This window comes from Peromyscus maniculatus, chromosome 8 (assembly GCF_049852395.1).
Source record: "Peromyscus maniculatus bairdii isolate BWxNUB_F1_BW_parent chromosome 8, HU_Pman_BW_mat_3.1, whole genome shotgun sequence".
NCBI lineage: Eukaryota > Metazoa > Chordata > Mammalia > Rodentia > Cricetidae > Peromyscus > Peromyscus maniculatus.
In genome coordinates this window covers 35,768,716-35,785,381 of record NC_134859.1, presented here as the reverse complement: position 1 = coordinate 35,785,381, position 16,666 = coordinate 35,768,716, and the positions used below count along the sequence as shown (strand labels likewise).

At 49.7% G+C, this 16,666-nt stretch overlaps 1 protein-coding gene across 5 annotated transcripts; it reads left to right on the top strand.

Moving 5' to 3' along the window:
* The first annotated feature begins 499 nt into the window (after positions 1-499).
* Rmnd5b (required for meiotic nuclear division 5 homolog B) lies at positions 500-16,088 on the top strand. Of its 5 annotated transcripts, XM_076578311.1 has the most exons (11): positions 2,006-2,135; positions 5,155-5,295; positions 9,410-9,560; positions 11,356-11,501; positions 11,621-11,761; positions 12,655-12,755; positions 12,894-13,060; positions 13,973-14,138; positions 15,170-15,272; positions 15,368-15,522; positions 15,605-16,088. In XM_076578311.1, the coding sequence occupies exons 3-11, from the start codon at positions 9,422-9,424 to the stop codon at positions 15,666-15,668; spliced, it is 1,182 nt and encodes a 393-aa protein (XP_076434426.1). In that variant the 5' UTR covers positions 2,006-2,135; positions 5,155-5,295; positions 9,410-9,421; the 3' UTR covers positions 15,669-16,088. The 5 variants fall into 5 exon arrangements, with proteins under 5 accessions (XP_042139891.1, XP_006991406.2, XP_042139892.1 ...); XM_042283957.2 differs by lacking the exons at positions 2,006-2,135; positions 5,155-5,295 and adding an exon at positions 500-626; XM_006991344.4 differs by lacking the exon at positions 5,155-5,295 and having other exon boundaries at positions 1,796-2,135.
* Positions 16,089-16,666: the final 578 nt, after the last annotated feature.

Here is a 16,666-nt window from a genome sequence, read left to right as displayed (position 1 = left end):
CTCGGGTTCTTCAGTTCTGGCTCTTAGCCCCAAGCAGGGCTCATTCAATTTCTCGCCCCCGCGACTTCCGCGTGGGGCCAGGACCACCCAGGCTCCCGAAACACCGCCAGGAATCTCCAAGATGCTGGGGTCACGATGCCCCTACTGGCTGGTGTCACACTCTGCACCGCCCTCTTCCCTGCTGTGTTTCAGAAGGTTGCGCACCACAGTTTCCTCTTTTATAAGCAGAGGATGTCGGTCAGCTCTCAGCATCTCTGTGCTTACTCTGTTCCAGTAGCGATGAGGACTAAGTCCTGAGTCCAATGGAGCTTTTATCCTAAACGTTGGGGGAGGTAGAGATAGGGGCAAAGAGACAGAATCAACACAAACACATGATTTCAAGCCAAGGCTGTAAAGAAAACAAAGCTAGATTGTGCAAGGTGGGGGAGGCGGAAGAGGGGGCCGATAAATGGCTGGAGGGAAACCAGCAGTAAAAAGCTGCTTGTCTTTCTCAGATCTAAGAGAGAAGAGAGTCTTCTTTATTCTGCTCCAAGGCAAGAGGGTATGGAGGAGGACCCTGGGTGGTGACCTGTAATCTCAGTACACAGGAGGTGAAAAGATGTCCTTCTTGACACAAGGAGTTCAAGGTCAGTCTGGGGTACCAAAGACCCTGTCTCAAAAGAACAAAAATAAAATAAATAAATAAATAAAAATTTTTAAAAATTTAAAAATTAAAATTAAAAAATTTAGTCCTTTTCAGTTTGGGGATCACCACCTCCTCACCTTTTGTACTTTTGCTCCCCCTCTTTTTCCCTCCTCAAACTCACAGTATGTGCCACTACAACCGGCTCCTTCACCCTTTTTAATTAAAGATACGCAACTCCCTACTCCATCTTACCACTAAAGAGGGGCGATTCACAGAGAGCAGCAAGTCCAGGGGCTGTGGAAGTACAGGATTAGGTGGCCGTCAAGGACAAAAAAACAATCTTAAATTTGTGTATGTGTAATGTGAACGTGTGTACCCGGGTGTGATTGTGCAAGTGTGTGCAGCATTTTGATCGTCTCGCTCTATCACTCTCCACCTTCTTCTCTTAAGACATGGTCTCTGCTTTTCAGCTACCTCAGCTGGCAAGCACGTCCGGGTATCCTCATGCACTACCTACCCACTCCAGTGCTGCAGTTACAACAGTACCAGGGATCCCAACTCAGGTCCTCAAGCTTGCGTTGCAAGCACTTTACCCATTGCCACAGGACTCTTCCTTTAAACATTATTTGCTATTTCAAAAAGCATTACAGGAAATACGTAATCTCTGGGCCACGTACATGTAACGGTCTTTTGAAATTTTTATTTTTCGGGTGCTGGGGATGGACCGAGGGACCTGCACCTGCAACCTCTCCACCGCTGAGCAACGCCCGTTTTTTTTTTTTTTTTTTTTTTTTTTTTTTTTTTTTTTTTGAGACAAGGTCTCAAATAGCTCAGGCTGGCCTACTTCACTATGTGCCCTTGAACTAATGATCTTCCTATAATTATAGGATTATAGGCAGGTGCCACAGTGCCCAGCTTTGTTTATTTTCTGAGACAGAGTCTCACTTTGTAGTCCACACTGGTCTGGACCTCGCAGCGCTCCTCCAGCATCAGCTTCCCCAAGCCCAGCCTCAACACTTGAGACCTAGGACTATAGATAGGACTTGCGGTTTGGGACTCAAGTTAGGCAGGTACGCCGGCTAAGAGTTCCGGTAGAAACCCGGGACCACCCTCCGGTAGTTCCGGCCGGCGGAAACCGAGGTTCGCTCGGGGTCCCAGGGAAGCGGCGCCTGGGCACTGCGCAGGCGCTGACGGCCGCCTGGCTCCCGCGGGCGATTCCATTCCGCACTCTGGGCAAAGGCAAGGGCTAGACGGACAGTCTCCCCACGCTCCCTGACAACGCGCATGGGCGAGCCCGGACCCACCCGAGGGGCAACCGCCGCGACTTCCGGTTCCGATGACAGCGGCGCCGGAAGCCGGCTGGACTGCAGGACTAGGTGACAGCCGCCCGCCCGGCTCCGGGTCCCGGGGTGCGGGGCGCCCCGACCAAAGCCCGGAGCAGTCGTCGGCCACACCTTCCAAGTCGCCCCGACTCAGACGTCCCAGCTTAGTGCACCCGACTGGGTCACAGGTAACCAGCTGCGGGCGGTGGAGTCCTGGCTGGGCACTGCAGGAGGGTCTCTGGAAGAATGAGTAGGAGTTTGCCAGTCTTTTGCACCGTAATGCGGGTGAAGTCCGAGTCGTGGCAGTCCCCTAGGGTAAATGGTGGAGTTTCCCGTCCTTGCAGTTTTAGGTGAAGAGATTACGATTTGAAACTTTCTAGTATTAATAGAGCTAAGATTTGTTCGAGGGTAAAGTATGGGGCATTAGATGTTGTGGTCTGAAAAGATGACACTTGTGTCAAGACCTAAATAAGGAGCCAGCTATGGAAAGATGTGAAGAGAGAGTGTTTCAGGCAGAGGATGGTACGCTGGACCAGAAAGGCCGGTGGTGGCAGAGTATGGCGAGTGAGGAGGGTGAGTGGTTAGAACGAGGAATTGGTTTGGATAAAGCGTTGGTTGGTTTGTTTTGTTGTTGTCTTTCCTATAAGTAGACCAGGCTGGCCACGAACTCACAAAGATGCACCTGCTTCTGCCAAGTGCTGGGGGGATTAAAGTCATGCACCACCACACCCAAACTCAGATTTATTGATTGATCAGTTGATTCATTTAGAGACAGTGTTACGCCACACAGCCTGGGCTGTTCTGGAATTCACTCTGCAGACCAAGCTGGCCTCGAACTCACAGAGATCTACCTGTCTTTGCGTCCTGAGTGCTGGAATTAAAGGTGTAAGCCATTACACCCAACAGATTTTTAAATTTTCTTTGTTTTCATTTTTATGTGTATGGGTATGGTTTTGCCTGCATGTGTGTCTGTGCAACACATGAATGCAAGTGTTGGAAGAGAGCTTCAGGGCCTCTGGAACTGGAGTTAAAAGGAGGTTGTTGGCGCCATGTGGGTGCTGGGAACTGAACCTGGGTCCTCTGCAAGAGCAACAAGTGCTCTTAACCACTGAGCATCTCTCCAGCCCCTGTAGCGGGAATTTTTAACATTTCTTTCATATCTTCTGCCCACTGGGAGCTTTTGATTCAAGACTTAGCGAAAGGCTAGGAAATGCAGGTACTGTTGAAATAGTTAGGGCTTACTCAGTCCTGTGGTGGCCCGGGCCCCGGAGAGCATGAAACTAGTCTCCAGGCTTTGCTTAGCTGGTAGTCCTGTGGGGGAGACACGTGAAGAATCAGTCAGAAGGATTCAGATCTGTGTGGGACTGACACATTAGGTTTCTCATGCAGAAAAGGAGGCTGCACAAGGGAGCTGGCTCAGTGAGGAAAAACCCGAGTCGGGTTCCTAGAACGTAGTGTAAAAAGGTGGATGTTACCGGGCTGGTAGCACATGCCTTTAATCCAGCAGGTGTGACAAGCACCTTACCAACGAAGCCATCTTCTCAGCCCAGTCCTCAGCTGTTCCCACTCCTCCACTTTTAATTCTTTTGTTGTTGTTGTTCTTGTGGGGAGCAGGGTTCACTTTCCCACTATGTAGCCCAGGCTGGCCAGGAACTAACCATGGTTGGTCTGCCTCTTCCTCCCCATTACTAAAATTAAAGGTGTATACCACCAACACCTGTATTTCTTCAGCTTTAAAATTTATGTATTTACTTTTTATTGGGGACACAATACCATGGCACACGTTTGTCAGAGGAGAGCTTTCCTTCCTCTTTCCTCCCGTGGTTCCCATGTGGTTCCGTGGACCATATTTAGATCACCAGGCTGGGTGGCAAGCTCCTTACCTACTAAGCCATTTGCCTGGCAATCCTCAGCTTTTTTTCATAGGTTCCCTCCGATGGTGGTCCTAGTTTCAGTTGGTATCTGATAGGGCCAGACATTTGACCATGATGAGGTCCTGTCCTTGAGCCATGTTAATCTGTGATAAACGTGGCTCTGGTATTCAGACCCTCTTGGCAGATGGTGGTTTGCAATCGCTCCAGTTTAACTTCCTGTTTGTTGTCATCACTGATGGACCCTCTGAGTTCATCACAGCCATGCACACACATGCACACACAGCCTGCTTTCCTCTCCTGCTAGGCCAGCGGCCTGCTTTGCTGGTCCTGTTGTGCAAAGTACTTAAAGAGAGGGCCTCAGCCTGGAGCCAGAGAGCAGGCTTCCCTCTGTTCCCACTCCTCCACGCCCCAGCTGTGTGGCCTTGGGATGTTTATTTTATCTTTCCCTGTCTCGTTTTCTCAGCTGCAAAGTGGGTCTAATAACCGTACCTACCTCACAGTGTTGTGAGAATTAAGTGAATGAGTTAATGGATGAAGTCATTGGAGCAGAGCCTAGCACATAACGAGCCGCTGGGGAGTGTTAGTTACTACCAAGGAAAATAATTATATCATTTTAAATGGGAGTCCCTGTTATATTTTACCCACAATATCTTATAACTGTCCAGTTTGGTTTTGGGGGTGTGACATCTCTGGACACTATGATTACAAATTTTAGGATGTAGGATAGCATCAGCAAAGCCCCAGCACTTTCCTGTCATTTGTCCCCATCTGGGAGGGAGATAGCGGCTGTAAGTGGGGCTGAGATGGTCAAGCCGAGATGGCTGGTGCTTGTCGGACTAGGAGAGTGGAGGAAGTGGGAAGATCCCAGGGTCACCATGGACACCGGCTTCTTGTGACACTATTCTTTTAAGAGAGTGGCTAGCTGGCTACATTGACTCCTTTAGAGGGACACATAACTCAGTCCTCTTATTTCTAGTCCTGTGTGTGGGCACAGAAGATCTACTCTGTTGCCAACATTCTGAGGATTATCTGTGTACTCCATGTTGAAGGCTCCTTAAAAGGGAGTACAGTGGTGAACGACTTGAATCCCAGCACCTGAGAGCAGAGGCAAGTGGATCTCTGAATTCCAGAACAGCCAGGGCTACTTAGAGAAACCCTGTCTAGAGGGGGAAAAAAAAGGGGGGGGGGGAGGAGCAAAGTAGAGAGGGTTAGGAGGAGCCCACTTGAGGAGGCGGTGCAGTCAGGTGTCAGTGTGTGTGTGTGTGTGGGGGGGGGGGGGTTGGCTCAGTGTTGCTTGCTATACAAGCATAAAGACCTGAGTTTGAATTCCCAGGACCCATGTAAAGGCAGGCATGGGAGAGGATAGCTAATCCCCAGCTTTCCATTTCTACGGGAGGCAGAACTGTCACTAAAAGCTTTCAAACCAGTTAGCCTGGATTACGGTGAACAACAGAGGAACCCTGTTTCAGACAAGGTGAGGACCGACACCCAAGGCTGTCCTCTGATCTCCACGCCCACACTGAACCATGCCCACATGGGCCTGTACTCAGACACACGCATACATGTAATACACATCACACATAAATCCCTCCCTCCCCCCTCGATCCTTTTCCATGCACAATTGAGCAAGAAGGCGTCTGTGTGGCAGGGAGGCAGGCCCTCGGTCCTCATCGCTCAGGGTTCGGGACTAAGGAGTGAGAGTGGAGGGGGCGTAGGCGAGGCTCGGGCCAGCTGCCTGTGACAGCTGGGAGGTTGGGCTGCAGGACTCAGGCAGGCAGAGGCCATCATGCTCCAGGGCCTGCAGCTGTGAGCGCAAGGGTTCAGCTGTCCAGATCCCAGGAGCTGTCGGGAATCGAGCGGCAGGGGGCCATCCAGCCTGCACAGTTGGTCGTTATTCCTGAAGCTGCACTTGGAATCAACAGCCATTCAAGAACTGCCTTCATGGCTTATCTTCCTACAGTACATGAAAAACCAGTTCCACTGTGAACATGTGAATTACATGCAGTGTGAGTCTAGGTGGTTCTGCCACAGAGACTGCTGAGAACCCACTGAGGCCCAGTCGTCTGATTAAGAAAGGAACTGAGCTGGGCGGTGGTGGCACAGGCCTTTAATCCCAGGACTCAGGAGGCAGAGGCAGGCGGATCTCTGTGAGTTCCAGACCAGCCTGGGCTACAGAGCGAGATCCAGGACAGGCTCCAAAGCTACACAGAGAAACCCTGTTTTGAAAAACAAACAAACAAAATGTAAAGAAAGAAAAAAAAGAGGGTTTGTCAGAGGATCAGTCCCTGAAGTGCCCTTTAGGACTTGAATTTGACACCCAGAACCCTGTTTAAAAAAAAAATTATATATATGCCAGTTGTTGGGGCCGGAGAAATGGCTCAGCAGCTAAGAGCGCTGGCTGTATTTCTAGAAGGCCCAGGTTTAATTTCCCAGCATCTACAAGGTAGCTCCTAACTATCTGTAAGGGGATCCAGTGCCCTCTTCTGGATTCTGCGGGCACTGCACATACATGGTACACATGGCGTTGTTTTTCTGTTTGCTTGTTGGCTGTACCTGAGTCTACTGATACTTTAACCCCACAGCTCAGACTGTGGCCTGGGGAGGATTTCCAGACCCACTGGCACCAAATGTAGGTTTTAACTAAGTCTCTATCATTGTATTTACCAATAAAGACTGGGGAGTCAGATGTTGGGGTGAAAACCTGCTAGATCAGAGAATCCAGAAGCAACCAGCTGACCTTCCTTTTTGGCGGGAGACTCAGCAAGAGAGTCTCTCTCCACTTGTCCCAAACCAAAAGAAGACCTTAAATCTCTAAGTCCTTCCCTACTTTTTCCTGTGAGTCTATCCATCTTCCTAGTTCCTGTCCTCTCTATGGCTAATTCCTGTCACTGGCTCTGTCCCCTGATCCAAGGTTAATTTTATTAACACAGTCTTGCAGTTTCACAGTGCGATTAAATATCCTGCAACACATATTTTTGTACATGAAGCAAAACACCCATATACATAAAATAATAAGGTAATTTGCCTGGCAGTGGTAGCACACATCTTTAATCCCAGCACTCAGGAGGCAGAGGCAGGCAGATCTCTGAGTTTGAGGTCAGCCTGGTCTACAAAGCGAGTTCTAGGACAGCCAGGGCTACACAGAGAAACCCTGTCTCTTGAGGGGAAAATGTCATTTAAAGAAATGATAGGTATGGTGGTTCATGCTTGTAACCTCTGCACTAGGGAGCTGGAAACCAGAGGATCCATGAGGCTCACTGACCAGCCAGTCTGACCCAATTGATGTGCTCCAGGCTAGTGAGAGACCCACTCTAAAAAGAAGTAGACAGCATTTTTGTGGATGATACTCAAGGTTACTCGATACATTAAAAAGGATGGCTGTAGCTGGGGGGTGGTGGTGGTGGTGGTGGTGGTGGTGGTGGTGGTGGTGGTGGTGCTGGTGGTGGTGGTGCACGCCTTTAATCCCAGCACTCAGGAGGCAGAGCCAGGTGGATCTCTGTGAGTTCAAGGCCAGCCTGGGCTACAGAGTGAGATCTAGGAAAGACTCCAAAGCTACACAGAGAAACCCTGTTTTGAAAAACAAACAAACAAAATGTAAAGAAAGAAAAAAAAGAGGGTTTGTCAGAGGATCAGTCCCTGAAGTGCCCTTTAGGACTTGAATTTGACACCCAGAACCCTGTTTAAAAAAAAAATTATATATATGCCAGTTGTTGGGGCCGGAGAAATGGCTCAGCAGCTAAGAGCGCTGGCTGTATTTCTAGAAGGCCCAGGTTTAATTTCCCAGCATCTACAAGGTAGCTCCTAACTATCTGTAAGGGGATCCAGTGCCCTCTTCTGGATTCTGCGGGCACTGCACATACATGGTACACATGGCGTTGTTTTTCTGTTTGCTTGTTGGCTGTACCTGAGTCTACTGATACTTTAACCCCACAGCTCAGACTGTGGCCTGGGGAGGATTTCCAGACCCACTGGCACCAAATGTAGGTTTTAACTAAGTCTCTATCATTGTATTTACCAATAAAGACTGGGGAGTCAGATGTTGGGGTGAAAACCTGCTAGATCAGAGAATCCAGAAGCAACCAGCTGACCTTCCTTTTTGGCGGGAGACTCAGCAAGAGAGTCTCTCTCCACTTGTCCCAAACCAAAAGAAGACCTTAAATCTCTAAGTCCTTCCCTACTTTTTCCTGTGAGTCTATCCATCTTCCTAGTTCCTGTCCTCTCTATGGCTAATTCCTGTCACTGGCTCTGTCCCCTGATCCAAGGTTAATTTTATTAACACAGTCTTGCAGTTTCACAGTGCGATTAAATATCCTGCAACACATATTTTTGTACATGAAGCAAAACACCCATATACATAAAATAATAAGGTAATTTGCCTGGCAGTGGTAGCACACATCTTTAATCCCAGCACTCAGGAGGCAGAGGCAGGCAGATCTCTGAGTTTGAGGTCAGCCTGGTCTACAAAGCGAGTTCTAGGACAGCCAGGGCTACACAGAGAAACCCTGTCTCTTGAGGGGAAAATGTCATTTAAAGAAATGATAGGTATGGTGGTTCATGCTTGTAACCTCTGCACTAGGGAGCTGGAAACCAGAGGATCCATGAGGCTCACTGACCAGCCAGTCTGACCCAATTGATGTGCTCCAGGCTAGTGAGAGACCCACTCTAAAAAGAAGTAGACAGCATTTTTGTGGATGATACTCAAGGTTACTCGATACATTAAAAAGGATGGCTGTAGCTGGGGGGTGGTGGTGGTGGTGGTGGTGGTGGTGGTGGTGGTGGTGGTGGTGGTGGTGGTGGTGGTGCACGCCTTTAATCCCAGCACTCAGGAGGCAGAGCCAGGTGGATCTCTGTGAGTTCAAGGCCAGCCTGGGCTACAGAGTGAGATCTAGGAAAGACTCCAAAGCTACACAGAGAAACCCTGTCTCAAAAAAAAAAAAAAAAAAACAACCCCCATAAAACGGGGGGGGGGGGCGGGGGGGGCGGGATAGCTGTAGAGGAGCTTCAGTAGTCATGGGCTGTCGCTGCTCTTTCAGAGGACCAGTTTGGGTTCTGGCACCCATATGGAGTAGCTGTCTAGCCCCAAGAGATCTGAAGCCCATTTCTGACCTCCTCTGACACCCACATGCACACACATAAGTAATAATCTTTTAAAGAGTTGTGTATTGGGCTGAATGACTGGTGGTAGCACATGCTTTTAATCCCACACTTGGGAGGCAGATCTGTGAGTTCAAGGCCAGTTAGTCTACAAATCGAGGAGTTCCAGAAACCCTATCTCAAAAAAACAAACAAACAAAAAGTGTGTATTGTGGCGGGGCAAAAAGTTCAAGACAGTAATTTTCTTTATTTGTTTTGTTTCTCAAGACAGGGTTTCTCTGTGTAACAGTTCTGACTGTCCTGGAACTTGCTTTGTAGACCAGGCTAGCCTCGAACTCTAGCCTTCGTCGTCCACTGGACACCTCAGCGAGGATGGCTGGGAAGCACTATGTTTAGCAGGGGACTGATGTGTTATTCAGGAAGGGTGAGGGACCAGAAGAAATGCTGTGGGCGTCCACACACACACATTGGCCTGACCCCATTGACTTCACTAGGCAGAGGCCACCATGGAGCAGTGCGCGTGCGTGGAGAGGGAGCTCGACAAAGTCCTGCACAAGTTCCTGACCTACGGGCAGCACTGCGAGCAGAGCCTGGAGGAGCTGCTGCACCACGTGGGCCAGCTGAGGACGGAGCTGGCCAGTGCCGGTAGGGCCGGTCCCAGGGATCGTGTAGCCCTAGGCTACTGACTGGGTGGGAGAGCCTTGGACATGCATCTCTAGGCTTTCTTGAAGGTGGCAAAGGAAGCCTCAGCTTGTTCAGAAAACCTAACAGAAATGATTAATTTACCTGAAATTACTAACATTGACATTTTGTTTTCAACTAACTTTTATTTACCTTTTTTTGGGGGGTTGGGGGGTGATGTTCTCTGGGTTTATTTCCATTGTAGCATTTATCAGCACCTTATACCTTCTAAGGCTGACTGATATCTTATTGTGTGCATGTAGGATGGACCTTGGGTTGTTTCTACCTCTTGGCTACCTTGAAGAATGTTAGGAAGAGTGTTCATGGGGGCTGGAGAGATGGCTCAGAGGTTAAGAGCACCGACTGCTCTTCCAGAGGTCCCGAGTTCAATTCCCAGCAACCACATGGTGACTCACAACCATCTGTAATGAGATCTGGTGCCCTCTTCTGGTGTGCAAACATACAAACAGAACACTGTATACATAGTAAATAAATAAATCTTTAAAAAAAAAAAAAGAGTGTTCACACACGGCTTTTTGTGGACACATTTCCATTTCTTCTAGAAGTGGAATCACTGGGTTCAGAGTAATTCTGAGTTTACCCTGACAGCCCACAAGAAAGTCTGCAGTACAGCCAATACACAATAGAGCACACAGGAGCCAAGTCAGCATTCACAGCAACATGAATTTTACAGCTGAGAAAATGGTATCACCAAGGTCCTGGCTGTGGGTAGACAGATGGCTCAGCAAATAAATGGCGCCTGCTACCATGCCTGACTACCTGAGTTTAATCCCTGGGACCCTCAGGATGGAAGTTGAGAACCCACTCATGAAAGTTGTCTTCTGACCTCCAGGGTATATCATGGCACATATGTGTGTCATGTTCTCCCACTCCCCACCCCCATGCTCTTAACTAAATAAATTTTTTGTTTGTTTGAGTCAAGGTCTCTCTCTATAGCCCTGGCTGTCCTGGAACTCACTCTGTAGAACAGGCTGTCCTAGAATTCAGAGATCCACCTGCTTTAGCCTCCCAAGTGCTGTGATTAAAGACATAGGCCATGCCTGGCAGTTTTGGTTTTGTTTATGTCTGTTTGTTTTTTTGAGACAGGGTTTCTCTGTGTAATAGTCCTGGCTGTCCTGGAACTAGCTTTGTAGACCAGGCTGGCCTCAAACTCTCAGAGATTCCCTTGCCTCTGTCACCCAAGTGCTGGGATTAAAGGTGTTCAACTATGCCCAGCAGTTTTTTAAATCTCTCTCTCTCTCTTTTTTTTTTTTTTTTCTCCAAGACACTGTTTTCCTGTGCAGCTCTGGCTGTCCTGGAACTCACTCTGTAGACCAGGCTGGCCTCGAACTCACACAAATTCACCCGTCTCTGCCTCCCAAGTGCTGCTGAGTTTAAAGGTGTATACCACTAACACCCGCCTAAAATCTTAAAAACAAAACATACTGTCTTGTTTACACTTAGCCACTTTCAAGTCTCACATTAGAAAGTGACTGGTAATCCCAGCACTCTTGAACCAGAGGCAGGAGGATCTCTGTGAGTTAGAGGCCAGCCTGGTCTACAGAGTGAGTTCCAGGACAGCCAGAGGTACAGAGTGAGAACAAAGACAGTAGCTGACAAGACTGGAAGTAGAAGTTCAACTTTGGCGTGCAGGGCTGTCTTCTGGGCCACCACACTGGCATGTAGGAGGAAGCAGCCAGTCTGCTGCAGAAGCAGGTGCTTAGGCCCTGCCTCCTGACCCAGTCTGCTGTCTCCACAGCTCTCCAGGGGACCCCTCTCTCAGCCACCCTCTCCCTTGTAATGTCCCAGTGCTGTCGGAAGATCAAAGACACAGTCCAGAAACTGGCCTCAGACCACAAGGACATTCACAGCAGCGTCTCCCGAGTGGGCAAAGCCATCGACAGGGTGAGCGGGTGGGTGGCACAGGGTCGAGGGCTGGGAACACTCCAGCGCTAGCTAACATGTTCTGGCTCGGCAGGAACAGTGTGAGCGCCCGAGTCACAGATCCATCTCTCCTCTGTTAGAACTTTGACTCTGAGATCTGCGGCGTAGTCTCGGATGCCGTGTGGGACTCCCGTGAGAAGCAGCAGCAGATCCTGCAGATGGCCATTGTGGAGCACCTGTACCAGCAGGGCATGCTCAGCGTAGCTGAGGAGCTGTGCCAGGTAATGTTGGCCTTGGGAGCACAAGGACATTTACATCCCTCCTCTGTTTGAGATGAGATGGTCTTGCTTGTGTAACCCATCCTGGCCTGTTAGCCTCCTGCCTCAGCCCCCTAAATCCTGGGGTTATAGGTGTGCACACCACTACACCCAGCCAATTGCATCATCTGCTAGTCTTCTACGCCGATCCTGACATTCTTGGCTATTTTTGTTTTGTTGTTGAGAAATGCCTGGAACTCGGAGAGCCTCCTGCCTCTCACCATGCTGATAACACACGTCTCTTGTGTTTCTGAGCTAAGGTCTGGCTGTACAGCCGAGGCTGGCCTCCAGCTGCTCCCTCTCCCCTTTACTCTCAAGGGCTGGGATTGCAGGTGTGCATGGCCCTCCCATGGCCCTAGTCACTGACATTCTATTTATTTTAGAAAGGAATTTGATCCTCCTACCACAAAATAGGAGGTAGATCTAAGGGTATCTGATAAAAAACAAAGTTACTGATTTCTAGCTAGAATTGGTTGCCTGCCAGGGCATGGAGCCAAGGCTTGCTCTCCTTTTTTATTAAGGGGATTAAACAAAGTGGCAAATAGCACTAGTTAGGTGTTGAGCACACTGGGAATGGAAGGAGACTGCCTTAATGTAATCAGGTAGATTAAAAGTCATTTTCTTACTCTGCCGTTCAGTGCCAGGCCTGGGGACTTTCTGCAGTAGAGGGAAAGGCCCTTCACTGTGGCTGACCAATGATGGTGCTTAGCCTCAGCAAACTGGACACTGAACAGGGGCTCATGCTACTGGCAGACCACAATTCCTCTGGTAAACATTGCCTTTCTTCAGCTAACCTTTGGCTGACGAAGTTTTACTATGGGCAGAATTTTGGGGACACTATCTTCCATCTTCCCTAGGAATCAACATTGAATGTGGACCTGGACTTCAAGCAGCCCTTCTTGGAGTTGAATCGGATCTTGGAAGCTCTACATGAGCACGACCTGGGACCTGCACTGGAGTAAGGGTGCCCACATGGAGCTTGTGGTCCTCTCACCTGACATGCCTATCTTACGCCAGCCCTGCCTAGAAATCCACATTGTCCTTTACGGCCCTCTGTAGCCACCACCCATTGCACTACACTGCTCTCTCTTCCCAGGTGGGCTGTATCCCATCGGCAGCGCCTGCTGGAGCTCAACAGTTCACTGGAGTTCAAGCTGCACCGGCTGCACTTTATCCGCCTTCTAGCTGGCGGCCCCGAGAAGCAGCTGGAGGCCCTCAGCTATGCCCGGCACTTCCAGCCCTTTGCTCGGCTGCACCAGAGAGGTAAGTGCCCAAGGTGCTGGGGGACAGGGGTTAGGCTCCTGCCAGTGTCTGGACATGTCAGGTAGCCTGTCATTGTACCCACAAACAGTTCTGTTTACCAGAAAGATGGCTCCCCACAATTCAGAAACTTTTGATCCTTTTGCCTCTAAAGTGAAGTCCAAATCAGAGGCAGAGCTGAGGAAGAAGACCGCTTCAGTCTCAGAGTTTAGGCTAGCATGGCAATAGCAGGCCCCTGACTCAAGAATTAAAGACCACAGATAGAAACACAAGAATACTAAAAAATAAAAACCACTGGTCATTGGTGGTGCACACCTTTACCCTAACACTTGGGAGGCAGAGGCAAGCAGATCTCTGTGAGTTCAAGGCCAGCCTGGTCTACAGAGCAGGACAGCCAGGGCTACACAGAGAAACCCTGTCTTGTGGGTTGGGGAGGAGAAAAAGAAATAAAACACAATAAAAATCAAAGCAGTGATTTTATTTTCTGTGGTACTGGGGATGGAACCGGACTTATCAATGCTGCTTTACTACTGACAACTGTGGTACTAGTGAGCCACCTCCGCCCACAGACAGTTTTAGTTCCTCCTGCCTCCTGAGAGTTTCAAAACTAGATCTGCTGATAAGAGGGAGAAGTCGGGCATAGTGGTGTATGCCTTTAATCCTGCACACGGGATGCAGTTTGAGATCAGCCTTGTCTGTCTATATAGAGACCTGTCTCAAAAAACAGCAGGGGAGGGATTAGAGTTGGTGAGTGGAAACATTCTCTGCCAAGCAGAGACTTTCGACGCAGTCAGAAAGCTGGAGACGGCCTCTCTGTCCTACCTGCTGCCCCCATGTTGGCAGCAGCCCTGTGGCTCTCTGGGGTATGGCCCAGAGCCTCTGCCTTCCCTGAACTGCCATCCTATTATCTTGTAGAGATCCAGGTGATGATGGGCAGCCTGGTGTACCTGCGGCTGGGCTTGGAGAAGTCACCCTACTGCCATCTCCTGGACAACAGCCACTGGGCGGAGATCTGTGAGACCTTTACTCGGGATGCCTGTTCCCTGCTGGGGCTTTCAGTGGAGTCCCCACTTAGTGTCAGGTACGACCCAGCCTCCTCAACCCAAAGGCAAAGGCAGGGAGGACACCGTGCTGACCTGCCGTGTGCTTTCACAAACCTAAGCTGGCTTAGCTTCCTCCCTGAGACAGACACTGCTGGTTTTTATGGTTAGATAGACAGGGCCCACCTCTCCTGCATGTCAGGTAACCTCGGGAAACTACACCACCCTCTCAATAACCCAGCCATCCTCACAACCTCACCAAAACATCACCTCCCTACATGGAGACTGGGGTGCTAAGTAACATGCTTGATTTATCTACAGTGGTCTCTGCACACTCCATAACAGGGCCAAGTTAGAAGTCCCGTTAACCCAGTTAACAGATAAGATGGACTTGTCACAACAGCATTTCCCAGCAAGGTCACCACTGCCCCTAGAGGATCTATTGGGGAGGGTTCCTGTCTGTGGGCTCCCTGCTCCCCGTCATCTCGAGATAGAATTCATTTATAGATGTCTTTGCTGGCCGACTCTGACTGGGTACCATGGTAACAGAGTTGGTTAGACTCCAGGCAGGCTCTGGCCCTGTCAGCTGAGCACTGTCCCCATTAGGAGCTTTCCACTGTCTTGGACAAGCACTTCATCTTTTCTATACTGACCTTTCCAGATTTTGGGATACATCAGAGCAGATACAGAGTTGAACAAACCTGGCTATGTATGTGGCTCTTTAGGAGCAGTCTGGGAGCAGAAGAGATGGCTCAGGGGGTTAAGAGTACTTGCTGCTCTTGCTTTGGACCTGAGTTTGGTTCCCAGCACCCACAGGGTGGCTCACAGCTCTCATTAGCTACAGCTCTAGGGGATTTGACACACTCTTCTGGCCCAAGCATGCACATGGTCCACATACACACATGTAAGCACACACTCATACACGTAAGTTAAATTAAGTAATCCAAGGACCAGTCTGACTTGACACCACTTTAGAACCTTGTCTCCGGTCCTACTTGGGACGGTGTGCTGGTTCTTTGTCTGCTGCTGCCTCTGATCCCAGCTGCTTCTCTGCCTCTGCTCTGTCCCTCAGCTTTGCTTCTGGCTGTGTGGCGCTGCCAGTGCTGATGAACATCAAAGCTGTCATCGAACAGAGACAGTGCACTGGCGTGTGGAGTCACAAGGATGAGCTGCCGGTAAGGCCAGGCTGGGGAGGGACCCCCCAGAGGCAGGTGCTGGGGTGCACAGCTCAGACAGGAAGTGGTACTCAGCCTTTTGCTGGCCTCCTCAGATTGAGATCGAGTTGGGCATGAAGTGCTGGTATCACTCCGTGTTTGCATGTCCCATCCTGCGACAGCAGACCTCAGATTCCAACCCTCCCATCAAGCTCATCTGTGGCCATGTCATCTCCCGAGACGCACTCAACAAGCTCATCAATGGAGGAAAGTGAGTTCCCCCTGCCTGGCTCCATCCTGGCCTGGCGTTCTTGGCCTGCCCTGAGATGTTCTTCCTTTGCCTTTCCTTGCAGGCTCAAGTGTCCCTACTGTCCTATGGAGCAGAATCCAGCAGATGGGAAACGGATCATATTCTGACTGCAAGGAACCTGTTGCTGGAAGGTGTTAATCCACCCATGGGCCTCGGTCCGCCGTGGTGGAGGACTGGCTTCAGTGGATTGTGATGCCTCTCAGACCAGCCTTCCCAAGAGGCCTGGCCTGCCCAGGCAGAGGCCAAGGAAGGCCGTGAACCAGCCTACACTTCCTTGGCTGCAAGGGACTGGTGCTGTGCTCCTGCTGTCTTCCTGTTTACACTTGCCCGACTGAGCAGCAAAGGCTTGGGCTATCAAAAGCAGACATCTTCCTCTTCCTGCCCTCAAACCAGGGGGGTCCAGCTGTGGTCCACCTCCTTCTACTGTACAGCCAACTGTATGTATCTATTCTCCACTGTAAATAGCCCGTTAGAACTGGATGCTGTTTTGTAACTTTGAACAAATATATTCACAGCCCTTCTCCTTATTGCTGGTCAAGTGTGAGCTTCACTGACAAATGGCTGCTTGCTGCATAAGGTACTGGGCATGGCCTGACCTTAGCACTACCATCTAGCACCTGTGGTTGGAGGGAAACCTAGATGGAAGACCTGGGCAGGGTGCTTTCCCATATAAACATATAACTGTAAGGGGACACAGGAAGAAGAAAGCTTGTAGTTCCAACTGGTTCTGGACCTCTGAGCCCAAATCCACCTGATTATCCCAGGGTGCTTTAACTAGGGTACTGTGTCCTGATCCTGTGTGGGGCTTTTTAAAGGAAGGAACCTTAAGTTTAAAATGCTTCCAAGTCTTATCAAGTCAGAGCACTTGGGGTCTTTAATTTTTGTGTGTTGGTATTTTGCCTGTATGTATATCTGTACACCATTGGTGCCCTTAAGAGGCCAGAAGAGGACTTCAGTTTTTTGGAACTGGAATTACAGACAGGTGTGAACCACCATGTGGGTGTTGGGAACTGAACCCAGGGCCTCTGGAAAAGCAGCCAGTACTCTTAACTGCTGGGCCATCTCTCCAACCTCCGGGCCTGGGCTGTTTATTGAGCTTCATTTC